The sequence below is a fragment of the Vicugna pacos genome, chromosome 13 (assembly GCF_048564905.1).
Source record: "Vicugna pacos chromosome 13, VicPac4, whole genome shotgun sequence".
In the NCBI taxonomy this organism is placed as follows: Eukaryota; Metazoa; Chordata; class Mammalia; order Artiodactyla; family Camelidae; genus Vicugna; species Vicugna pacos.
Window position 1 is genome coordinate 15081411 of NC_132999.1, and position 27967 is coordinate 15109377.

A 27967-nucleotide genomic window follows, 5' to 3' on the forward strand; every position below is an offset into this window, starting at 1 on the left:
GAGAAACTACAGAAATAGTAACAAGTGGCATATTTGTGGTAAGCAACTTAAATAAAAAAAAAATGGCCAGTTTCCTGGAGTGTCTGGTAATAAACACTGATAGTCCAAATAATTTTCTGTAGGCTCTTTAGCACTCTTTTTTCTCTCTCAGCTGATTATCAGTTTCCCAACCATGACTCTAAGTCCCCTGTCAGGCCCAAACCCATAAAGCACTACCAAAATTAATTATCAACATTATCAGTTATTGTACCAAAACATACTCTCCATGTTAACTAACCTCTATCACAGACAAAGCCAACCTTCTAACTTTTCTCCTGCTGCTACACATTCAGAGCAATTCAATGTTACTAGAAAAAAACATCATAATGGGCTAGCACTACAACCATACTTCAACTCTAAATCTTTTGAGGAATCTTCTAAGTTTTCTTTTATTCCCCAAGCATTTTTTTTCTCCCCAAGACCACTATTCTCCCCAAGGTTCCAGGCAAAAGGTAATTAAATAAGTGTAAGTCCCTTATACCCATAAATACAACCTATTTTAAATTATTCTGTAACTATAGAGATTAAAGTATCGCTTTGGAAAGTTCCTTGAGGAAGGCATGCCTAGTTGCTCTTTTATAGTAGATGTTTCATTAAGCTTGTTTATTTGACTGACTGACTGAAGAGATGACTAACTCTAAAACATGACTAAAAGCCTCGTTAGAGGCTGAACACTCAGTAAAGCTATCTTAGAACTTCTGTTCCCAGTTGAGCTAAATGCTTACCAAGAATAAATTTTGTTGCCCACCCACCCCAGCCAGTGGTCTTTATTATTTTAATTACATAATTAAATATACAAATGGATGAAGTAGTATAAAATACAAAGCTGCTTCTAGAAAATTAAGGCAAATATTTAAAAAAAAGATAAAGGACAGATGCTGAAAAAAAGTGCTGTGAAATTGTACTATGTGACAATTATAAATGGGGAAAAAGAAAAATCTAGGTAGTTTCAAGTGACAAGAGTTTTCTTGACACTTTAAAGGTGGTTCAAATGAAAACACAGTGATCCGGTATGTGTCACTCACGACTAGGCCTACTAATTTAAAAGCGTTTGTCCCTATATGAAAAAGCAGAATACTGAATGAATGTTTAAGCTGAAATAAAATGTTACAGTGGAGATGTTTGTTTTTAATGAATCCTCACTTTAACGGCATACTAAGAATGGCTGGCGATACTAAATCCTTAGCAATGGTTTTTTAACAGAAAGGAGGAAGGGAAAGAAGGCAGTAGGCCAGCTAGGAAACTGTACCACAGAGAAATCTTCTCTAGGCCTTCAGCTGTAAGTGGAACCTCAAGTTTACAAAGGAGCACAAGAAAACAAGGCTAGCCTCCTCAAACTGTAGTTTCTCCCTCAGTCTAATCCTATCTTCTATCACCTCTTTTGTCATTAAGCAGCAGTATCTAGGGGTGTTGAGAACTCTAAAATTTCCCTTCCCACTCAGTGTTAACAGTCTACTATACCTGTTTTTTGATGTGCTCCTTGACCTTCTCCCTCTCTCTCTGGAATGAGATCTTCTCCGTCTTGGACTTTTAGATCGTCGCCTACTCCTTGACTTAGAATGTGATCGCCTTCTTGATCTGCTTCTTGACCGCCTAATAATGTAAAAAGAAGCAAATACATATGTACTAATGTAAAAAGACGAGCTCTGTTTCTGACTATTTCATATAAGCATCAGAGAAAAGACTCAGACATACGGGCTAGCCATCAGTGAGGGTCATTTCCTGCCACTTCCTGCCATTACTTATTTGTTTCACATAATAAATATCTGTGATACCCTAGAAATTAGCAACATCTTTTAACATCTTTTAATTCCTCATCTTTTAATCTTTTGCACAACCTATCACATCAGTCCTTCTATGACCACTGAAATTTCACTTCAAACTTAAAAATACTGTCAGAGAAGGAAAATAAAAAATATCTAACTCATGTGAATCGTTTCACAATTACACAGCATTTCTGTCTTGAGTCCTTATTATGCCAAGTTAAATCTATCAATTATCAAATACTTATTTATACTTCACAAATACCCTCATAATACACCTAATAAAGTTTCCTCCTTCCCAACAGGAATATTATTCCCATTTAAAAAATAAAAATCACATAGTTTGTTGCCTTCTATGATTTCTAACTGTTGGTCTCTGAAATAAATCCCACTTCTTTGATCATTTAAAAGAAATCTAAGCAATGCAGGCCTTATACAGATTTACATAATTCAGTACAAGCTACCTCTTTTACTCTTATGTGTCTCACTGTCTCTACATGATCATCTCTTTCCTGACATGTAAGAGATGTTACTTTTTGTGCCTACCACATACCGCACCCACCCCACCCCCTAACTTTCTATACTTTCTCTAACAGGGCTTAAGAAGCCCCATTAAACTTTTGATGCCATTGATCCTCCTTCCTATATTTTATTCCATTTGATTTTAAGAATAATTAAAAATAAACTGCAGTTCTTTGCTTAGACTTGGTCATTTAACTCCCTATTGAACCATTCAACCCCTTTTCATGAAAAATTTCAAATATAGTCTAAACATTCTGCCTTCACTTTTTCTAAGTGCCAGAGGATGTACATTTTTAGAAATGCAAAAAGATTTGTGTTCAAATCTCATTTTTAAGCCAGTTAATAAGGCCATTCATTATTTAACCTCTTTCAGCCTATTATTTCAGGGAAGAAAAACAACAGCACCTACAGGACAGAATAGTTGTAATTTAAATGAAATTATGAAGTCCAGGCCAGTGCCTTACTACAGACATCCATTACTGACTTCCTTCTTTGCTCCTACTGATGTGCTAATACAGCATCTGCTGCCATCATTCTCCACAACACTCGTTTCAAGACCCATTATTAGGTGTTATCATCAGAGTCAATATTTTTATTTTATTCATCTCATTTTTGATCTTACTTTTGAAACTATTTACTAAAACAATCTTTCTCAATAACATGTCTCTATCCTAGGAAATTTTCATGTAATGCTTACCTACCTTTCTGTAAGCTCCATAAGGACGGGCGTATGTATGTCTATCTTACTACTATACCCTTGGAGCAATTATTATAGTGCCCGACTTCAACAAAAGGTACTACTAACATATTTTGAGTGAAATATTGACCCTATGAAATATCAAAATTATCACCTTCTTATTAAGAATTTAAAAAATTTCTGGGAAACCAAAACTGATGCTATTAGAATTAAGTATTAATCATCTTTTGATGATTCTGGTTTTAAGAAACCTTTAAGTCAAAAATCACTTTAGCTAAACTGTGTTACACGTTTATCCTACCTTTAATGAACATAAAAAAAACAGCTATAGAAGAAGGGAATCATTAAGCACATTCTTGCAGGTTTCTTTCTAAATACAGTGATTAATACTACAAAATAGCTTAAAAAATCTAATAAGCAGAGGCATTGCATCGATCTGTTTACTGTAAGGTCCTGAAAACAGTTATTTTTCAAAACTATTGTACTGCAAAGCCACTTTCACACATTTACTAGTTTGTATAAGCCTATAAATATTAGAAAGATATAGATTATTACATATTTAAGAAAAAAGCTTATTGAAAATGATGGTCATTTTATATGCCAAGATGTGTAAAATACCACAAACTCATAATTATCTTTCTGCTATGATACATTACTACAAGTGTCCAAAAGCACTTTGTTCAGGGAAATAAATGTTTCACTGTTATTTCCCACTGGTCATTAATTAAATTAAAATTGGAAAAGTCTTAGCATTTTCCTAGTATATACAGAAGAACTTAGATATAGGTTCTCCTTTTGAAGTGTTTTTAAGTGTTTAACTAAGCCATGAGAGTACTTGACCTAGAAGGTTAGGATTCTAAAAGCAGGCATAGCTCAGAGATACTGTGGGTTTGCTTCCAAACTACCATAATAAACTGAATATCACAATAAAGTGAGTCACAATGAAATCTGTTTTTCCAGTACATATACAAGTTATGTTTATACCATAATACAGTCTACTACATGTGCAATAGTATCGTCTAAAAAACAATGTACATGCTTTAATTTAAAAATACTTTATTGTTAAAAACTGCTAAATATCACTGGAGCCTTCAGTAAGCTGTAATCTTTTTGCAATAGTAACATCAAAGATCATGATCACAGATCACCATAAATATAGTAATGAGGTTAGCAGTTTTCAAATGGTAAATGGCAAGTGTGGAAAGATTAAGCCAAGCTGAACAGCAGAGTACCCTGAACACCATTCTGAGGTTTTATGTATCAACTTGAGGCAATAGGGAGATTCTAAAGGCTTAATAGAGCTGCGACATGTCCTAGATTTGGGTTTCTGAAATACATCTTTAAGAATAAGATGGGCTGGAGGAAGGTGAGTGACAGACATACCAGATACAACAACGTTGTAACATTCTGCCACAGACTGAATTTTTGTGTCCTCCAATATTCTTATGTGAAACCAAACCCCCAATGTAATGACATTATAAGGTAGGGGCCTTTAAGGGTGATTGGATTATGAAGGTGCAGCTTTGATGAGCAGAACTAATGCCCTTATGAAAACCATCTCAGAGACCCCTCACCCATTCCACTATGTGAGGACACAGCAAGGAGACAGTGGACTTACAAATGAGGAGGCAGGTCTTCACCACACAGTAAATTTGCTGGCACACTGATCTTGGACTTCCTAGGCTCCAGAACAGTGAGAAATAAATTTCAAATGTTTATAAGCCACCTACTCAGTCTGTGGTATTATGTTACAGCAGCCAAATGGACAGTCTAAGAAATGACTTCATGTTATGGGGTGCATGAGGTCAAAATTATTTCCAAAATAATAACAAGGTATTATTTGCCTTTTCCACTGTTGACATTTACACTAATGTGCAAAAGCAACAGTGGTGTAAAAGTGCTGCATTTCCTTAAATCAAGGTAGTGGCAACTGAACTTCTCTATCACAGTATTCTTCACTGGCACTTAAATGAAAGAAACAAAACAGCAAAAACAAAATAATGAAAAAAAATTTCACCATTTTCATTAAGAATGTCTGATAGAGCAATAAAAACTACTAATTTTATTAAATCTAGTTCCTTGAGTACTATTACAGAATTACTATTGACTCATAATTTTAAATCTAGTCCCTTCAGCAGTATTCTGTGTAATGAAATCCAAGTATCCATAAATCCTTTCTTCTGATACTCACTAAAGTCTGAAGACTATGGAGGAAGACACTTGTGTGACTGAGTGTGAGCTTACCCTATTGCTTTGGCCATGAAATATCACTTTTAATTCAAAGAACTGAACATGGTTGTTCAGACTTAGATATTTGGCAGATATTTTCATGAAAAATGAATAGTTTATCATTTTAAGGAAAACAATCTAATTTGTTGCCAATGATAAAACCTGAGCATTCAAGAAGAGAAAATTAAAATTTGGAAAACCTGAACCCACCATTGTGAACTTGATAGCTTCCTAATACTTAAAAGGGTGTGGTGATATTACCAAGTCATTTTTTGTTACTGTGTAACATAATGCGTCAACATTTGAAAACTTGAATAATGCAATAGATCAATTACTTTCCAAACTACCAATATATAATCTTACTAAAGCATGCCTGGGAAAAAGATCCGCTCCATGTATAACAAAGATCAATAGATTTTAAAGTAACAGAATATAAAAGGTATTTTGGCATATTATTATGGTTTCAGATTCCACACTACTCACAATTACCTGAAAAGATTATAAAAATTACGGTTCCCTCTTCTCACTACATATTTGTGTAAAGCCAGATTTTCTACATATATGAACCAAGATACACTGCAGTAAGTTGAATGCAGAATCCTGTACATGTCTTCCATTAAGCTAAAAATTAATGAAACTTGCAAAAAAGTAAAACAAAGCCATTCTTTAAATTTTTTTTGAAAAGTTTTGTTTCAAAGCTATATTAATATGAGTGGGTTTACTATTGTTATTTCAAATGACAGTTTCAAATTTTAATATAGCCAATACCAAAAGCTGTAACCCACACTAACAAAATAAGCTCAATGGGGGTTCTTGTATTTTCTGTAAGTGTAAAGAGGTCCTAATACCAGCAAGTTTCAGAACCACTGCTCTAGAGAACCTTACAAATTTATACAGGGATGTCACGTGAAAAGGAGAATAAACTGATCCTTTTATCCTGTTCAGTCCTACTCTAGGTAGGATAGAAGAATAATGGGTACTATCAATTAGTTTATCCAGTAGTACAAAGAACAATCTCAAAAAAGAGTAACAAGTTGCCATCTGCAAATATTCAAGCTTTAAGATGGGTAATCTGCAGGTCGCACCACGACCTTCCATGTTAAAAGTCTCAGGAGTCTAGTGAAAAGTCAGAAACAGAATTCAAGTCAGAAGTTTCAAGTCCAGTGCTCTTTGCACAGTACTAATTCATTTTAGTGCTCAAATCCTAGTGGCTTCTTCCTATCCCTGGATTTTAAAGTATTAATTATCTATGTAGCCCATACTTTTTCTCTATTTATGTATGTGTGAGCACTTATTCACACACTCTAATAGCAGTAGTTACTAAAACCACTTTAACCAGGAGCTAGGTAGGTTAACAGCTGGGAGATTAAGGCTACGACATGCAGAAATTTCTTTGTCTCAGGTACAACTACCAAAAGCCATCCATCTAACCTGTGCCTGGAAGATGAGGGAGTCCTCCTCCTCCTAGAACGTGATCTTGACCTCGAGTGCCTTCGTTTTTCTTCTTTCTTATCTGGATTTAAAAGAGAAGGAATCTGGACTTAGAGATCATCACGTGGGACGAATACTATCATTCTGGAGTCAGTCTAAGAATTTATTATCTTAATTTTCAGCTTTTATACATAATCCTTAAGTTCAGGTAGCCAAAAGTTCCTCTGACTATTCCATTTGTCAGACTTACAGGGCTGTGAAGTGTCATCCATAAAACAACCTGTGAAAAGAATCAACTTTCTCATTCTTTACTCTCTAGAGGTTTTCAAAGCAGGAGTCCCTTTTCCCATTACTTTCCCAAATATAGCTACAATTCACCTAGATTAAAATTTTTAATCTTCACATGTGTATGTATTAATAACATCTCCCCAACCAGCACTTAAGTGTAAAAGATACTTTTAAAATGTTTATAATGAGTAAAAATAAAAAATAAACACTTTAAATTCTTGATCCAGCAAACGTTCCTTCTTTCATTCATCACTTAGCTCTGTGCTTCTTTCCTAAGTAAAGTGTCCAATAAACAGGCTCAATATTTGGGCCTCCAATTCCATAAATTCATGATTCATTCACTCTTCTCACTATGCTTCTGTGACAGACTGAATTTTAGTAAGCTAGCCCTCTTCTTAATTTTCAATTGTGGAAGTACAAGGAACAGAGCCGGAATGATCTGTCACCATTTCCTAGTTTTAAAATACCACAAATTCCTTTAACTTATGACGGAACAAGAGAAATAAAGCCACTGCACTCCTCATATATGGACTTACCAAAGTTGAGATTGAGTTCCTTGTTTACATTAAGATCATTTCATTAACAGGATTCAATTTATTGTAAATATTATTATTAATAAATCAACAAAAATCTTGGGACAAAAAAATTCAGAAAAAAATCATTTTCAGTCTTTTCAGTTACGAGTTTTCAACAAAAACAGAAACAGTTACAGCATGGGGTCCTGGCTCTGGAGGTACACAGATCCAGCTGTCTGTTGAAAGTTCTTACTGTATGCCATGTGACCTTGCACTATTTAATATTTTGTTGATTAAATGAGATAACACACATAATACACTTGGTATTAATTTATCCATTATACTTTAAAATTATTTCCCCAATACTATACATAATGAAACCCATCTAATGTATTAAGAAACAGTGGAAAAATGAATAAAAATGATTTTTAATGGGAAAAAGAACTCAAGACCGAAGATCCAAATATATATAGGCAGACAACGGGATAACCATTTCATCTCAAGAAGACAATCTGCAAAAGTGACATATTTGCTTTTCTTTAAACAAATGGCTTAAACAGAAGCATCTTTAGTAGGTTTTCTCAATCACAGAAAAGACTAACATCAATCAGGCTACCCCAACTTAGGCAAATATAAACAATTAAAAACAACCAAAAAACCATAAATTAAAAATAACCAGAATACCACAGCCAAGTATTAAATGATCCCAGGCACTAACGTTCTAGAATTGAGTCACCCTGTTTGGGGAGTGGGAGGCACCGGTCTTGTGCACTGTAGGGTGTTCAGCAACATCCCTGGCCCCAGTTGCTACTAACGTGGTAACTAAGCACCTCCAGATATTTCCAAATAAGTCTAGGTGACAACCCTCCCCATACCACCTGCCCGCTCCCAAATGAGAATCACTGCACTGCATGATCTGTTATCAAGTATGAAAACTGAGATGACTAGGGTATTACTCAACACGTCTGTGAACAATGTCACTGCACAAATCTACTTCACCTGGTTCTATAGCAGCAGAAATGAGGGACTGTGCTTCTCGTACTCTTTTCATGGCTTCCTCTATCTCTTTACTAGAGGTATCTGATTTCAGACTTGGTGAAACAAGACCAGCAGCTACATGATTCAACCTGGAACAGAACCAAGAAATGAGGTCTGAACTATTTTAAAAGCGTACAGTAGCATTTCAGATAAAAATGTTTCCTGTATAACCATTTTAGTAAGATACTCCTTGGAAAAAAGGGGGGGATTCCCTCATAATTTTAGTACAACCATATAGTGTAGTAACTTCCTGAATATTTACAATAGCATCTGCATTTTAAGAGGCTTAGAGAGGGAGGGCTTAGCTCAGTGGCAGAGTGCAGGCTTAGTATGCCCGAGGTCCTGGGTTCAATCCCCAGTAGCTCCATCAAAAATAGTAAGTAAATAACAAATAAATGGTTCAGAGATACGTGAAATAAGAAGGAAAGTCTGATTTCGGTGAACATCCATTAACACATATTAAGAAAAGTTAGCACATGGGAGGATTCTTAATTAACAGAACTTTCCTTCATATGATTTAAAAACTTTCTACATTATCATAATTTTGTTGGGGAAGAGTATTACTTTTGAGTTTCCAGATGGGGAAAAACTGAAGCAGAGGTCAACAGCACAATGAAGTTACTCACAAAATTCCTGAGTGGAAAGGTTAGAGATGTACCTTAAGGGTTTATAGAAGCGACAAAATACTGTAGACACCAAATTGAGGATGGTAGCTATTTGTGGGTATAGTGGGAAATGTAAACAAGAATGAGTAGACAGGGAGTTTCAACTGTATTAGTGATATTTTACAAGCTGGGTGGGTAGATACATGCTTGGATTTTTGCCTGATAACTTTTAGGAAAAAACACCACCAACTACAGTTAAATGATTCTGTCTTGCCCCAACCCATGTTCACCAAGTTAAAAATTAGAAGCATTAAGCTCAAATTTAATAACAAGAAATTCCCAATTAAAACAGCTCATGAATTTGTGATTATCTCAGGAACGAAACGTAACAGTTACAGTGTGAAGAGGACTTTTCAAAGTACCTAAAAGGTGCTATTATTACGTGACATGTGCTACTCCTCTACCTTGGGCGAGTATATCCCTCACTTGTGTCTTCCTTTTTTATTCATCTCCTAAGGCTTAGCTACTCTGACCTTTGAACTAAATTGTCCTCCCTGTAATAAGTTCCCATAGCTTTACTAGTTAATGTCTCCCTTTCTGACTAGAGTATAAATGCTATGAAGGTAGAGGCTTATAGCAGACACTCCATATACCTTTTTAACGAATCAACTAAAGATAACATTTAGTTCTTTTCCTGTCATCCTGGTATAAGCTATATTTACAATGATTTTCAAGGAAATTACACCAAAACAAAACCGTTATAGATGAGCTTACCTATGGATTTCTCCCTTTGTTTCTAGGAAACAGAATTATGTATTGCATGACTTGAGATAACTTTCTTTCAGCTATCAAAAAAAACCTGTTCTCTAGACATTCACATACTGTATCTGTATCACCAATGGAAACAAAGAAAATATCCTTACTTGGGATCAACAGTACTCATAAGTTTCAGCAACTGATCCGCAGCAAGAGACTACAAAAACAAAAATGCAACAGTGAGAACACGTAAAACAAATGACTGCTATTTAATTTTTTTAGTATGTTGAAATGTCCTAAGACAACCCAGTGAACCCACAAAACTAACACATTCCAGGTACAACGGTGACCAGCAGAAATATAATGCCAGCCTATCATGACATATTAAGTTTTCTGGTAGTCACATTAAAAAAATAAAAAATAAAGACATTAGAGACTATAGTAATAGATATCCAGAGTTGCTTTATCAGGTTAAATATGCAGATTATGAAGCTGAATAGTTTAGATTTTTCTAAACTATTAGAAAACTATTAGAAACTATTAGAAAAATAGTTTAGAAAAATAGTTTAGTTTCTATTATCTCTTGGGTTATTTTACCACTAAGGGAAAGGAACATTTAAAACAAAACTCAAAGTGGTTAGTCAGTAAATAATCAAAAGATTTCCATAAAGTAAGGACTTCAGAAAAAAATTTAGCCAAATTGCAATGAGAGAAAACAAAAATTTCCAAGTAAGTGGCAAGAAAACGAATTATGAATCCACGTTCCCATCCTCTCATGACTTTTATTCTGACTTTATAACACACTGATGAGATGCTGCCTTCCTGTGAGACTACTTTCTATTTCGAACTTTATAAAATGAAATTCTTTGATGGCCAAGGGGCAAAAATAATGCTGTGACTTTCAAAATCTCTCATTAACAAGTTTACATTAAGAAAAAATTATTTCTACAATATAACAACCAGTTATTTCCTGCTCTTGAAATGTTAAGTAACATTTAATGAAATAACTCCTTTAATTACAAACACGAGCTCAGAGTTGAAGGGTATTAAAGTTATACCTGAGAGTTCAAGTTTGCTCCAGGAAGCCCAAGTGCAGCAAGGGCAGGATCAAGAGTAGGAGCTCCCAAAGCAGCCAATGGAACGGCGCCAATCTGCAAAATTTCAAATTTTGTTTAAATCCGTATGCTGTGTGAGCTCTGCTGCAACTAATTTAACTATGTCACTGTAGATCAAAAGCAATTATAGACAATCCATTAACAAATGGGCATGGCTGTGTTCCAAAAAAATTGGCAACAAATGGGGGCCTGGCCCAAGAGCTGTAGTTTGCCTACCCTTGCTATACATGACGGTCTCATTCTTCACTTATTACAGGTCACACATTTATCCCTAAAATGAGAATTTAGAAAAAATACAAAGATTCTCAATACATTCTTGTGCCATTTATAAATACTCATTGCTTCTTAGTGCCAAATCTAGCGCTTGTTGCCCTGCTGTAAGATACTGAAGGCAGGACCCTTATAAGCACTTCTCCTCTGACAGCTGGCCCAATGTTAGGCTTTATCTGCCAGGGGAGCTGGAAGGACACTGACTATGGAAGGGGTTTCTCTTCCTGGTTCCTACGTCCTTGTTCTGTTCCTGCAGTGCCACATAGGACACTGACTGGCTTTCACCTCAGTGAGCTGCAGTGCCATTCTCTTAGGTGGCTTCTCAGCAAGTAATGTGGATAGATAGAAAATTTTTACCATCTGTCCTTTTGAAGGAGGTTTAAATCTTAGCCTCAAGGGGGAAGAGGATCCCCCCCATATAAATGTTTCTTTCTTGTGTTTTCTTCCTCAAGCCTAGAAGCAGTGGTTGACTCCTCTACCTGCAATTCCTGAACCTTGAGCGCTCCCCTGGTAATCTCCTGTTACTTGTTAGTAATTCCTTAAACTTTTCTTCTTCAAGTTATGTTATTTGACGTAATTCTGATTAATTTAATGCACACAAACCATGCAAAATCCTATTGTTTGGAGGCAGTGTGACCTTCTCCACACGCATTATGCTTAAAAGTTCTCCTAGTTTCATTATTATTCAGTAAATACAAGGTACCAAACCTCTTGTAATTTAACTGTCTACTGAGTACAGCTGAAATACTGTTAAAACAGTTGATCTTAGCACAGGAGCTAGGAGTGCTGACTCCCCGAGTAGAAAATCCATCTATAATTTTATAGTGTTACAGTCAGCCCTCCGTATCTGTCATTCCACATGCCTGGATTCAGCCAACCTTGGGTTGTACCGTACTATGTCTCAACTGAAAAAATTCCCGTATAAGTGAATCTAAGCAGTTCAAACTGATGTTACTCAAGGATCAGCTGTACTATTTAACAATGGCTTAGTCATTACACAATTATATACATCAAAGGCATCTACAAATTACCCAGATTCTTGAATTTAAGTCACCTTCTTAATAACTGAAACCCCAAGATAAGAGCAAAAAAAAAAAAAAGAAACAAAGAAAAAAAGAAAGGAAAGATTAAACTTCACCTTAATTTTTTTTTCCTCCCAGGCCAAATGAACATATCATTTTAAACAACATGCTCAACAGAAATCTCATGCCTCAGGAGATCCCCCCTCCCCACATACTTACAGGCTATTTTGAGAACTGGTGACAAAACTGATAAAATATAATTTTCAGAATGTTCTTAAGATGCAAACTTCCAAGAGATTCTTTTTAATATTTATGATTACAGTACAGCCTTTTACAGTGCTGTAACCACATGATAACATGTTATGACCGAGAATCACAAGAGCACTTAAAAAGCTCAAGTATTTTTAGCTTTATCCACAATTCTGTGTTCCTCTCCACCCTCTAAGAATTCAACAGAATACCTGGGTAAGTGGGTTAGGTGTAGGAAGGAGTCCACCACCAGGCAGAAGACCTGCCACTGCGTTAGCTGGTGCCAACAGAGACAAAGCCTTAGTCTCATCAGGAATAACTCCTGCAGAGAAACATCCCTGCATTAGAACACACTCTTTTGCAAGACAGAAAACACACAAAAACACCCAGAAAATGTCTCCCTGAAACACCACCTGAGTTTGTTGAAAGTACTTATGTTCGCTAAAATATAAAGCTTGATTTCTATGATTTATCATTAATTTTATGTCAGAATGAAACTTCAATGTGTGAAAATCTGTTTCCTTTTTCTCTATAAATGGTTAAGTTTCTAGAGTAAAAAAAAAATAGCACAATACACACTACTTTTTTGTTAACACTGCCAAGATTTCATCACCTGTACTCGATTTTTAAGTCATGAACCAAACGTAAGCAAGCACAGTCGGTTCTCCAGGGGTGTGCTCTCAACTTTCAAAAGCTGTTTTATGAACAACGACTCGTGTCGGCTGCTTCACTATAAAGCACACAGAAAAATCAAGATACACAAGACAAAAAAAGTTTGATTTAGGGGTTAATAATATGGTACAGTTACTACGATTTTCTTTTACACCTACCATACAAATTTCGTAAAATTAAGAGAAGAAAAGTATGTAAAGGAAATATTCTGTTGGAATCAAGCGTAGGGCTTTTGCTGACTCATGAAAATGAACATGAATGTTTCTGAAGGTCTCTGAATACACACAGGATGTGTGTGCAGGAGTGAGAGAGAGAGAGAGAATAGGTAAAACAACATGGCACATTCCTTACCTGTACAGTAAAATGCTTTATGCTCCAGTATGTGCCATGCTAACCGTACCAAAAATACTGCTACATAGTGTCAGTTCAAAAGCTAACTTAGCCAAACTCCTAAAGCCAAACACGACATGTATGTCTGTTTTTAAAGCCTAATCTGTGTATTCAGATAAAATCTAAGGGTCCTAAGACAAATATTTATGTAGACAATTTAAATTCTATCCAACAGCAAAAGCCCTATATAGATGGATTAATCTGTTAATGTGCCCAAGCCCCCAAAATGAGAGTTCAATATACAATTAAACTACATATTTGCAAATACCAGTAGTATTTCTGTAATACATATTAAGAAACTGCATCTCATCATAAAACATACAATATGTACAGGGCACTTAAGAGAAACTGGATAAGCTGCAGAAGAAAACTGTTGGGTGGTATTTTCAGCAGGGCCTGGTATATAGTTCAGGCTGAACCAGGGAAAAGAACTGTAAAACACAACAACAAAAAAGAAAAACCACTGTTAAATAAAGGTAATGGTTCCTTCCACCTAAACTGAGAAGTGCCGATAATATAAACAAATGTATACTACACAGCACTGTTATCTTGCTTGTGTCAGAGCTGTCATCAATTTAGATACCAAGAGTTATGGAGGGGGGAAGGGGAGAAGATCATTTAGATATAGGGCATTAATGCATTATTAACAAACCTACAAAGATTATGGGATAATTTTGCATGCAAAATTATGTCTCAAGAGGATAATATTAAGTATCAACATCTTACTCAAATTAGTGCATTTGTAACATTTCTGGCAAACTAAAATCCTCTTGAATTTACTGTGAGACACCTGATAGAAGATCTGCATCCATTAAAAAAAAAGTCATGCATCTGATCCTCTGATTAAAAAAAGACTATTTAAAAATAAATCTACAATTTAAAAATAGCAATGAGGCCCCTCACCAGTTAATTTTCATGCGTCAAGAGTATATTTTTTACTGCTGCTTTGATAGAACCATGAAATACTGCATGAATGTGTAGAAACGAAAGAAAAAGAAACAGACAAAAGAAACAAACATTAACCAAGGAACCTAAATAATCCCCAAATCCATTACTATTAAGAGTTCCTTCCAAATCCAGCTATCTCAGTTTTACCAATTAAGACTATTCCTTACCGTAGACCTTGTGTCTATTGTTCTAAAACACTGACCAAGAGTCAACACCAACGTGTCAGAGCTAAAACCAGGGTGAATGGTGACAAAGGGATTGAGTACATCAGTTGTTTAGTGGAGGTTATCAACATTAATACAGCATACCATACCAGTAATTAAGTACACCAAAAATAGATTCTGGAACTAAATGTTTCTGTAATTCTATATATGTTCCTAAATATTTCACTTTCAAAACAGATCCAGAAAAATTACCATGACATAAAAATACTTATGAAAGCCAGTTATATGATATACTGTATTATGTTCAGGGCTTGGGAACTATGACATAACACTTACTCAGTAAGAATTCTTTAAATTTAAAAGCTAACTAATGTTTTGCACATTACTCACATGATTTGACCCTTGTTCCAAAAGCTAAGTCTACATTTGACTTATCCTAAATTGGAATTCTGTAAATTTTCTCTTGGTGGTTAAGTCTTATCCAACAGTCACACTGATATAAAACAAACTCATAAGTCTACCAGCATATATATATATTTTAAACTATTAAAATTGGGTTCATACACTTTAATATTATGGAGATAGATGTAGTTATTATATAGCATGCCTTAACCCACCTATGAATGCAATTTAATTTCTTTAGAAAACCAGAGGCAATTTTTCTAAGTTTTAAGGACTAGACATTTCACAACGTTTACAAGGAATGGTGTAAATGTTCACATCAGTATTCAGAGATCTAAGATAGCATCTAAAGTCAACAATATCAAGATTCTGCTTCCACTGACCAGTTCAGCAAGGAAAGGGGAAAGCATTTAAATCCTGGTCAGAATACACGTTAATAAAATTCAGTAATTTTAACATATTTCAGTGATTTCCTTGAATAAAATTTATAGTTACCAAAAAGCAAACGAAGTAGCAATACACTGGGAACAAACTGATTATAAGACTTAGAAAATTTTACAAAATGGAATTAAGAGTGCTGTCTCGTCACAGTGGCTTTTTTAGATCCAAAAACCCTGCTCATTATTTTTCTGTCAAATTACTTTAACAGCCTAAAATGTAAAAAGAGAGAAAATGTAGTTAACAAATGGTTACACCAGGAAAACACTTGGGGGACTTGAGTGCTTGCTGGCCTTTAGTTAATGTCTAGAATCCCCTGTAGCTGCAGAGGACCCACTGTTTTTCAGTCATCTGGAAGAGTTTTGCATTTGCCTTCTCCACTACAAAAATCACACACACAAATAACAGAGAGAAGAATTTATTATTTAGAGATATTCTAGAAAATATAGCAAGAATGAACAAGAAATTTTGGCATAAAAACAAAACACCCAGTGCCCATCTGGCACCTAAGCTATAGAAAATCTTGAACTTTCATAAAAACCAATATCATTGCGACCCTTGGTATACTGGAATTCAATGTGGGTTATATACATTTTTTAAGTTATCAGTGAGTGAAATCACTAAGAGGAATCACTAAGGAAATAAAACTAACCTAGTCACACATTTATTCAAAACAGAAATAACATCATGCATTTATTTGAAGGTTTCTGTGAAAATGTGCATGGAGTGAACCATTCACCTTCAGGACTTTTACATAAAACTTAACATTAAATTAACTAGAGGTATCTTAAGGAATTACAATTAGGGATACGGTTTAAATGAACTTACTAATGTTTTAAAAGAATGCAAAAGGTTAAATATCTTATAAAAAACACCTGATTTTTTAATTCTTAGAATTAAAAAAAAATCTTCAAGTAAAAATATGGACTGCAGTATAACAAGGGTTTCAAAATGTTAATAGCTTAAATTTTTAACATGCTACTAACTCTCTCTCTAAAACTATACTGAGGTAGATGGTCATCATAGGATGCCCACATAGGTAGTTAAACAAAGCACAAACCTTCTGCATATGGTACGACTATCAAAGCTCTGTCAACGAATACAGTGTTTGTCAGATGCTGTGCCACAACTGCCGAGTCCGGATCATGAAACTTAACAAAGCAGACACGGGATGAGACTGGCAAAGGCGAATCACTAAAAAATAAACAGATAACATAAAAGAAGAGAAAAATATCAGCTGAAACACGAATGATTCACAAACAGCATTTGCATTCCAGAAGTAAAAGAGGCACATAAAAATACATGATAATACGTATATTACTTTAGTTAACCAGTTAAAAAAAAAAAAGACACTTCCAATACAGTATTACCCACAGAACTGACAAGAAATTGCACTTAGACAAAAACAATCACTGTTTAAATTTACAATGTATTAAGTTAAAAACAGTTAGACACCAACCTCTCAGAGTTTGAGCAGACCACAAAACAGTTAACATTTATTTCATAATACAAGAAATAGCCACTTTAAAATACAGGTACCAAATACTTAGTTTGAACTTAAAAAAACTTTTCATTATGGCTAACTTTTCAGAGTTAAAATGAAAAATTTCCACTCCAGAGACAAAAGAATATTGTGGGAAAGTACATCTATTTGATAGCCAATGAGTTTTCTTGACTAAATTCCCTATCCTTTCACCTATAGCATATTAGAACTCCTAGACATTATAATTAAGGCTCTCTCACTTAGAGCACTTCCACAGAAGCAAAAATATTAAGTACACGTGGGGATAATACTCAACAGCACCCTTCCCCTTACTATTAGGCAAAATTTCAATGAACAATAAAAGATCACTTTCCTCAGCAATTGCTTTCTTATGTAAAACAAAAACAAGTTGCTAACGTGCAAGCAATGGCAGCTCTAAGAAAGACAGATTAGGTAGGGAGCAGGGTTGTTCTTTTTTAAAATATAGGATGTTTAAAATTTTTGCCACTAAACTCTCCGTGAAGGAAAAGATTTAAATAAAAGCATCGGTTGCTCTCCAACACCAAACCAAAAGCTATTTGAAAATCAATGTCCTAAGGCAGTAGTAATCATGTCATCCCTGTTTGACATCAGTGGGATGATTCCAATTAATATTCCAATTAAATCAAGATCGCTGATGAATGAAGTACTGAGCGCAGCCTCCTTCTTTAACTCTCCCTGGCAGTTTAATATGTGCCCTTGGTAAAGAATCACTGCTTTATTATAACAAGCCAATCACATCTTGAGACTTAATAAATGAAGAGGGAAATCCTGTAATATTTTTGAATGTTATCAGAAGGGGGTCTTTGTTAACTTTTCTAAGCAAATAAGCTTTTCATGTGTATATAAAATTTAATTACATCAGATTTGGTCACATTAAGTATTTCAGATAAAAGTATTTGCTGATGAGAAGAAAAATTCTTATTAATTTGGACACAACACAAAAATAAAAAATTCTTATAATGTGAAGACTAACAGGAAACTATACAACCTGAGAACTCTAACCCATTCCAGTGTCTAATGTAAGTTTCCCTAAGGGCACTGTCCACAAGCACAGATTCCTATCAAGGTTCAAAGCAAAGCTGTCAACATGTATATCCAAATGGTTTACCACATCTTATAGAAGTTTACTGCTGAATGTTTCTGAAAGCATCACTGGTCTAAAATTTAACTACACTGCCCCAGCGTAGTGGAAAAACACTGCTTCCTTAGTCTTAGAACTAAAGCTACACAGCCCTTTGTCTTTCTTTTCTGACATATATGTTAACCACTAAATTAGAAAACTCTATTCAAATGCTGCTATCATTTTATGTTAACACCTAATGTAAGTAGTAAGCACTTAAGTTTCTTAAAAAGTAACGTCTACCATTTCTTTGACACCATCTATTGCCATCTAACTGAAAGAAAAAAAGATAATCAAATATTAGGTTCTTAAAATTAGGAAAGTATGCCTACGTGCTCCCAAAGTATTTCTATTTACTAGGATATCTTAAATACTCACATGTTTTTTCTACCCACTCATGTATGTGCAGCAATTATTTAGCTCTATCAAACCTGTAAGTGGTCGTGAGGTAAAGATACAATATGAACAATTTTATTATCATAGAAAAGAGAGTCACAGTAAGACAATTTAAAAGGGCAAATAATTCTTCTCTCCTCACTTTAAATGGTTGTTTAAAACCACTGCTATTTGGTCCCATGATTATATTGTTACATTTCCTAGTTAAAATCAGTAAAAATCACGTTAGGAAAAATGATTGTCTTTAGTCCTTTAAGAATTAAAATAGAAGAGACAGTGCAGCTGAAAACCACCGAGTAAAACAGGGAAAAGTGAGCCTTGTGTGATGCTCCTGTCCTTTACCTAAGAGTGGTGGTGGACTGTTTCTAATGTTTCTTCAAGTGTTTTCTAAGGGTTGTTTCAGAATCCTCTGCGGTGAACAAAGAAATTCAGATTTCTCTTTTCCTTCTCAAGCCCTGAAAACTCTTTTTTTAATAGGAGGGCTCTGATTCTTAACAAGATCCCTACTTGATGTTTGTGCCTGCTGAAGAGGGACTTCTGGTTTGGGCTAATTCTTTCAACTCCCACTGTAACACTGTGCTAACCATTTCTGAGTAGAGAATTTTGAGCTTATAAACAAAGCATATACTAAGCCTAACAAAACGGCAAGTGTGTGACAAAGGTAATGACTCCGTTGACCTCACAGCCCTTCCCCTCATTGTCTTAATTAGTTCTAAAAAATTCAGCAGAATGCTGCATTGATTAAAAAAATGTTTAAAGGTAAACCAAGTTCTCTCCCATACCTAACTTATACTGAGTTACTTATATGATTGTTAAAGTGTTTACTTTCGTCATCAAAAAGTTATTAATTAATTTAAATTTATCTGCAGCACTAACAGTAGCCTTCAGTTACTGCATAACTAACATGTGGTTATTTGGGATCATTACCTGATAAGAGTTCTGGTTATATTCTCCATTCTGAAATCCCACGAAAACCAAACATTTGAATAATACCTAGTAGGTGCAAAAGAATGATTCCACTCACAAGTTGCTTGGCTAATCAAGGAAATCCTGTTCAACTGGTAAAGAAGAATCACAACACTGGGATTCAAATACTAGCTTTGACACTGGTAGAGGGGTGTGGGTATACAAAACAACCTATGTGAATTTCAGTTCACTCACTTGTAAAACAGGGTAAAATGCCTTCCTCCTCTGGATTTGTAAGGACTGAGCAAGATAAAATAGGAAGCATCGAGCATACAATAGAGAAACAACGTTGAATTTCCAATATGCATTTTAGTAAAAACTAGAATCCAAAGTAACTTTTTCTTTTAAAAAGGAAGAATGAGGGAACACTGACAGATGCTTTCAGATAGCTGTAGGTAGGGTTAGTAACACTGAAGAGGGGTATAGAATACTATTTCTTGTGAAGAAAGAGCATATTATTACCGGGTGAAATCACATTCCAACGATTTCTGGCTTAAAAGAACCAAGAAATAGATGGATTTAATAATGAAACAAAGGGAGAAACCTTCTTGAAGAGGTTGTCACTGCAATGTCTGAAAATACCAGATTCCAGGAATTTCTCCCCTGAAACAGGTATTTAGAACTGACATTAGAGTTTCAGTTGGTGTGGTCTGGGGCTTAGTCATATAAGGTACTTTAAAAATGCACCTCAGGTGATGGCGATAACCCCAAGCGAATTCATATTCTAGAAGAGGAAGTTAAACTTGTCAGTTGGTGACAGAGGAAAAGCAGTTAAGTTGAACAGAGAAGGCAGGGAGCAGGGGTGTTGTATTTTTGTATAGGGTGATTAGGTGACACTGGAGTAACAAAAGGAAGCAAGCACGCCAGGGGCATATCTAGGGATAAGAGTTCTAGGTGGATATGAATGACTTTTGGGAAAAATATACCCACGCACCCATAAAAAATTCAAATAGCAAATGTGCTTACAATCAGTAGAATTTTACATAATCTGAGCTATTCAATCTTACTCTATAAGAGTAAATTTTTGGAAAAAATTTTGGAATGATGAACCAACCCCTTTAGACTATCAGGACTCTACAGTACATTGGCCCCAGCAAGCTACTGTTGAAAACTGTAGCCACCTTAAATACACTGTCATATAGTATTTCCAAATTGTGCAGGTCAGATAAGCTATTGAGACTTAAATTAGTAAAAACAAAACAAAACCAAAAGCCAACATTAAATGAAAAGTAAGCATCTACATTCATACTATTCAAACTGGAAAAGTCACTGAGGTAATGCAACATTCACTATCTTGTAACTTTGTACATTTTCAGAAGAGAAAATGATCTTTACGTGGGAGCATATATGAAGGAATCAAAGAACAAAAATGTGTCAATATTTATCTCTTCTTCCCAATATAGGGAAAGGAATCCTCTTAATGCACAGCACCCAGATCACACTGCCTGGTGCATACAGTGATCCTGGTTATTGATGGAACCACTCCTTTCCCTACAGAGCAAAATGCCAGACTCTGGTTCACAACTCCCTCTAAAGCATGGACCATACATTAACGTAAAAGAATAACCAGTAAATTACCTACACCTTTCTTTGTCATCTATTTATAAAAGCATAAAGAGAACATTTTCAAAATAAAACATTTTAAAGTCAGCAACTATATTCTTAACGACTTGTAGGATTGGAAATAATTTTTTCATAAGTAAGTCTAATATCTCAAATACTTTAACAGGATTACAATTAAGTAAACAATAATAATCAGATGTGTCATTTTTGTTTTCCGCCATTTCACTGTTTATTAATTTTACTAACAGTAACAAATGGTATGTTGAGAGAAAATAACAGCCAAAAGCCATTTCTGTGTGTTCCTATTATGAAAGCTATTTGTCCTTCATTCTCAAAGTAAATTTCTGTTCAAAATACTGTAACAAAAGCATGTTTGGTTCCAGAATTCTACACTTTCATGTAAATTAATAACTCTGAAACCTCTCTCCACATGCATATTAACACCAAAATTAAAGACAACACAACATTTGAAAACACTAACAATCATTTGAAATTCTTTTAAAGTAGAAACTGATAAAATATAGTTAACACTTAATAACAGTTATGATCAATTTCTATTACTTATTTGAGAGAAGTGTACAGAGATTAATGATTTATTACATCTACAAAAGTGGATTCCTTGAGGATTCCAATTTCCTGTTTAGTACTTAAGTGACATCATAAAAGTCTCATAATTCAGCGGATACTGAATAGCCACTGACAATAAAATTTGAATTTTCACTCTTCCCAGAGAGCACACAACTGTTTTATCGTTTCAAATTTTTGTTCCAATATATATCACATCTTGTCACAGCTTCTATACATTTTCTCTTCACGATTATTACACTCATTTAATACTTCTGTGATTAAAAAAAGAAATGAGACAATAGGATAAAAACAAAAAGACATACACTCTAAATTTTAAAATTTAACACTATAAAATTCCCTCGGAGGAGCAATTCTGAAATCTCACAAATGTGTACATTATTTAAACAAAGGAAAACCCTAGGTTTCAGCTGTTAACTCATTTTGTCATTATAAAAACTACTGAAGCTCACTGAATTGTCTGTCAAAAAGAGTATTAACTCTGAATTATGTTCACCGGGCCAGGATCACTGAACAGTATTTATCAATAAGCGAACAGCAGCCCACAAAGTTCAACATAAAGTTAACACAGAAATGAATAATCTTCGAAGAACTCAAAAGAAACATTTCATTTTTTATAAAGGAGATGAACGTTTCTAAAAAATACATATAGTGGGTAGTCTGTATTGCTTTAAGAGCCCATAGAACGACCACGCTGGCGCACTTTAAGGGAAAAAAAATCCCAAGATGAGAAGTCACTGTCTCCTTATCCCCCAAACGCTGCCCCTGCCCCTTTGCATTATTAGTAGGCCGCCTACCCAGACTTAAACCGCCAGCCTTCACTAAAGCAACCTAACGCAGGGCAGCACGGACAACGGCCTAGGAAACGGTGTGGTTAGGCCCACGCTGGGGAGGAGTTAGCAAAAATGGTGATGGTGGACGATACTCACTCAGGCGGGAAGAGGCGCAGTTCGTCGATCTTGCCTAGGAAACCGAAGAGGGTCCGCATCTGCTCGGAGCTAGCGCTCGGGGAGACATTAGTCACCTGGATCACCTCGGTGCCACCGCCGCCGCCGCCTCCGCCGCCGGGCCCGCCGCTGGGGCCCGGGCCTGCAGTGCTGGGGACGACGGTAGTGTTGCTCATGGCGCTGCTCGCGTTCTCGCTCCTGCTTTAACACATCAAACACACAACAAACAGTGAGAGGGAGGGGGAAGAGGAACCGGTTCGCCGGAAAGGAACAGGACGGTGTCCGAAGCTGCAGCCGCTGCTGCCGTCGCCGCCGTTTCTCCGCCCCGCCGCTCGCCGGGGGGGAAGGAAGTCAGCGCGCGAGTTCGAGACCACGAGAAAACAAACGGCCGCCCCCACCTCGCCTCCAACCACCGCACTCGCGGCCCAAGTTCCCCACAATGCCTTGCGGCGCGCGGGCGCGTCACCGGCGGCCCCGCCCAGCAAGCCACGCTCGCAACGAGACCCGCAGCGAGAGAAACGCGAGAAGGACCGCGGTCTCGGGAAGGCGTCATCCCCGTCCCTTTCCGCTCGTATTTTTTGCTTTATTTTGTTTTTTAATGCGAAGAGTGGAAGCCGTTAACTTTTTTTTTCTTTAACGCAAGTCTTTACTCCTCGGCAAAAAACTGCACTTTGGCAACTATTCTTATTAAAAATGCCCACGATATTTCTTTCTTTATACAGAGTATCTTCAGATTTGGCCAGCTGCTGATGAAATTTACACCCCTAGCTGTCAAGATTTTCCTCTCCACCACTATAAAATTTTCTTAATCTTTACACACATCTTGATGACATTAAATTTGTAACCAATCTGCTTTGTCAATAAAATCTTCGTACTTACTAGTGCTTTATAAGCTAATTTCACAAGTTTACTCTTTAAAGAACATTTTACACCTAAAAATATATTCAAGTATATGATCTAAAATTTCTACAGAAAAACTTGATTTACATGCATATTTTTGCATAAAATAATTTTTGAAGCTTTTAATTAAAGATCCTTGCCTAATTTTTCAACCTCATATGAAATATTCTCCCACTTTCATCCAGTGTTATCCAATGACTTGCAGTTCCCCAAACCTGATAATCTTTCATTTCACCGTGCCGTTACACAAGTTACTAATGACCTCCCTCATTTTATCTAACTGCTATCCTCCACAGGGCCTTTTCCTTGCCTCACTGCCACAAATTCTGCAGTGAGGGCTTCCTCCTTTCTGCTCAACAAGAGGTACATATATTTGTTACTTTGGCATGTATCTCTTACAAAGCTGTGAGTTTTCTGGGTCAGTTTAAGACCTAGCACTATGTCTGTCACATAGTCAATGCTTAATAAATGTGCTGAAAACATGCACAATGTGTCTTAATGACAGTGTCATTTATTCTAAGGCAATTATTAAATAATTTACTTGACCCTGAATATTTCTGGATGCCAAAACCTGAGGCCTTGTAGAATATTTTGAGTAGTAAATACCTCTATGGAATAATGCAACAGAGGGTGTAATTTGTGAAAGAATAGAAACCGAAGTTATTGAGATTTGGATGTAGATCCAATTGGCTAGGTTTACTTACTAGTTAAGTCATTTCTGCTAGTTGTTATACAGACAAATGGGTTGGATGACTGTCAGCCTAGCAAAATTACAAACTAAAACTAACTGCATGTCATTCATAAATCTGTATCTGTGAATATAGAACACATCAGATAATTTATTTTCTTATTTTGAATCAGACATATGTAACTGACAAATGGAGGCCACCAGAGTGGCCCAGCCCACGTAACAAATCTAAACACAAATCAGCCTGCATTTACAGGAAACACCTGTTAAGGAAACCTAACATACACAAATTGCAATCTCCCAACTCAGCTTAAGCAAGTTTACCTTGCTCTAGAAAATAGGACCCGCTAGGCTGATTAGGAAATTCTTTACTTCCTGACCAATGCCTCTTTTAACACTCTATAAAACTCCCTCATGCCCAAAATCCCTTGGGAAGAGTGCTCCATTGCTTGTCAGGTGCTTTACTCTCCCAATCCATGTATTGTTTTCCCTTGAATAAACAGCATCAAACTCCTTACTAAATTGTTTTAGTTTTGTCACTTGACAAGGTGAACACTTACTAGAAGTGCCTACTATGTGTTAAGCATGTTTCAAAGTTCTATGGTAAAAGGGCAAATAATACATGGGCAGGATTCATGCCTGTCATTAAAAAATAGTTAACATCTTTTTATTTTCTGTGGTAGATGCACAGAAATCTTTTTATTCCACACTTTTCTGTATGTTTGACATATTACATAATTAAAACTATAAATCCAAACCAAAGAAAAACATAGTTCCAAGATAAATCTTTTAAATCATCAGAAGCCAGGTTATATACAACTTACTGAAATTCAAGTAGATGATGATTCCATATGGAGAAATGGAGTGGCAAAAAAGAATCTTATTCTAATAAGGAGGATTTCTGAGTATTTTCTTTTCAAATCATTAGCAGCTAAAAAACAAAAATAAAAACACACAAACAAACAAAACAACGTGACTTAGAGCCAGAAGACTGGCTTAAAATACTACCCTGTCATTAAGTGTGATCTGAGGAAATTTCACTTCATTTCTAAGAATCTATTTCACTCAGAAGCTGAGTGCGGAGCTGAATCATAATTTTGAAGATCCTTTTAGGTCTAGTAAATAGATTAAATAAGTAACTACCTTGCATTATTATTGTCTGTTTCCCATAAAAATGAAATAGCTAAAGTCAAATGACAAATACATCAAAACAAGTTAACAAATATATCCAATCCACACTAGTCTTAAATCACTTTAGATTCATTTAGGCTTCCAATTAAGACTATAAAAAGTACAGGACCTGAGACAGGTATTACGCCTATCTTATTTACTTTAACCCCAGTATCATGAGAATTTTTTTTAAGAAAAAAACTCACAAATTCCTTCAAATATTCTGCACCCAGTATGTTTCCAGGATTTTCCTAGCCACTAAAATATAGCAGAAAAAAAAAAGACAGGCAATGTTCTTGATCTCATGAAATTCCAGGTCCAATATGGCAAACTCAACAAACAGAAACAAAGATTTGAAAATAGATAGGTACAGGAGACAAGGGAAGTGTTATCTGAGCTGAGACCTTATTAAAAGGAGGAAGCAAGCCATTTGAATTTCTAGGGGAAGCGCAATCTAAGCAAAGTAAATAGTCAATCAGAAAGGTCCTGGGAGTAAGAATAACTTTGAAGCTTTCAAGGAAAGTAGGAAGACCATTCTTTGTAGATTAAACGCTTCCCAGTTAATATATAAGAGAGAGACTTCTAAGAAGATCCTGTCAGTGTCATGTGGAAAGTGAAGTGAAAGAAGCATGCACAGGAAAGAGCCACAGCTCATTTTGGGGAGTGGGTTTGAGAAGGCTTTCAGTTATATTTGACTAATGAATACTACCAGTCTTACTAATAATGGTCAATGCTATTTCCAATCTAAAGCATAAAATAAGCTGTCATTTTGGCCTTTGTAGTCATACTCTGGCCTGTTAAGTCATATTTGGTCTATACATGCATATTACAGTGCATGACTTCTGATAGACTTTTGAAATATGGAAAATAACAAATTCCCCATAGTAGGGCCCTACTGCTCATGGGTGAGGAACTGTAACTACCACCACACTGCTAAGAAAAATTTAAAGTGGTGCTTGATATTGGAAGGAAAGTCTGTCAAAGAATATTAGAAAATTACACTTTATGCAAATCCTGAAGAACAATACCAATCCTCTCAGTCATAATGAACAAGGTTTAGTTCTTTCCAGTCTCAAGGTTCTAAAAGATCTCATGTATAAAAGAATGAAGCTAAACCTCTGTCTTACACTACTCACAAAAACTAACTTGAAGTGGACTAAAGCCTTAAAATGTAACACCTGAAATGATAAAACTCCTAAAACAAAATACAGGAAAAAACCTCCTTGACGTAGGACTTGGCAATGATTTTTGGGTGTCTAAAGTATAAGAAACAAAATTAAAAATAAGCAAGTGGGACTACATCTAACGAAAAAGCTTCTGTATGGCAAAGAACATGATCAATAAAGTGAAAAGATAACCTATGGAATGGGAGGAAATATTTATAAACTATATATCTGGTAAGGGGTTACCATCTAAAATACACAGGGAACTTTAAAACACCTCACACCTGTTAGAATGACTAGCATCAAAAAAGGCAAAGAGATACATACTGAGGATGTGGAGAAAAGGGAACCCTTGTGCATTCCTGGTAGGAATGTAAATTTGTGCAGTCACTATGGAAATGGAAACACTACGTCAAAGAGGTATCTGTAGCCCCATGTTCAAAGCAGCATTACATACAATAGCCAAGACATGGAAACAACCTGAGTGTTCACTGACAGATGAATAGATAAAGAAGTTGTGGTATACATACATATAAAACAGAATATTACTCAGCCATAAAAAATGAGAAAACCCTGCCATTTGTGACAACATAGGACCTTGAGGGCATTATGCTAAGTGAAATAGGTCAGATAGAGCAAGACAAATACTGTATAATCTCACTGAAATGTGGACTCTAAAAAACAAACCAAAAAACCCCCCAAACTCATAGAAAACGAGAACAGATTTGTGGTTATCAGAGGTGGTGGTGGGAGTAGGAGAAATGAAGGCCAAAAGGTACAAACTTCCAATTATAAGACAACTAAGTAATAGGGATGTAATGTATAACTAAACAGTGCTGTATGATATACATGAAAGTTGTTAAGAGAGTAAATCCTAAGTGTTCTTATCACAAAGCCTTTTTTCTTCTTATTGTCTATCTATGAGATGATGGACATAAACTAATCCTGTGGTAATTATTTTAAGACGCATTTAAGTGTAATTGTTATGGTGTACACTTACATTTATATAGTGCTGTACATCAATTATCTTTCAATAAAACTGGAGAAAAGAACAACTGCAATAAAGGTATTTCTAAGGAAAAGAAAAAGATCTCATGTATTTAGATGGAAGTTCTTCAATTAAAAGATACAATAGACACAGGTATGTATAATAACTCACTGGACAACATGCTCCCAGTTGGATAAGTTAAGTTACCTTTTACTGTTAGCCACCTTTGTTCAAGCTATGGAAAAGATGCCAGAATCCTCCAAATAGACATAATTTTGAAAATCTATACAAGCAACAGGTCTTTTATCAAGTCAATTGTTAAGCAGCTCTTTCCCTCTAGCAAATAAACTTTTTGAAGACAGGGAAGGCAATGTATTAATCTCTGCGTTTCTCCCCTTTCTGC

General features: G+C 35.6%; 1 protein-coding gene across 10 annotated transcripts in view; it reads right to left on the reverse strand.

Annotated features, from left to right (window-relative positions):
- SRSF11 (serine and arginine rich splicing factor 11) overlaps positions 1-27967 on the reverse strand; it is a 38438-nt gene that overhangs the window by 5167 nt on the left and 5304 nt on the right. For 4 of the 10 annotated variants that reach the window (XM_072974208.1, XM_072974206.1, XM_072974205.1 and 1 more), the window contains exons 2-9: positions 22638-22853; positions 16614-16747; positions 12752-12861; positions 10942-11034; positions 10051-10100; positions 8484-8611; positions 6682-6763; positions 1501-1632 (exon numbers count right to left, since the gene is read on the reverse strand). In XM_072974208.1, the coding sequence (XP_072830309.1) occupies positions 1501-1632; positions 6682-6763; positions 8484-8611; positions 10051-10100; positions 10942-11034; positions 12752-12861; positions 16614-16747; positions 22638-22831 (923 nt within the window). In that variant the 5' untranslated portion in view covers positions 22832-22853. Of the gene's footprint in view, positions 1-1500; positions 1633-6681; positions 6764-8483; positions 8612-10050; positions 10101-10941; positions 11035-12751; positions 16589-16613; positions 16748-22637; positions 22857-27967 lie in introns of those variants that run through there. The other 6 variants (XM_072974209.1, XM_072974207.1, XM_072974204.1 and 3 more) reach the window with 4 other exon arrangements.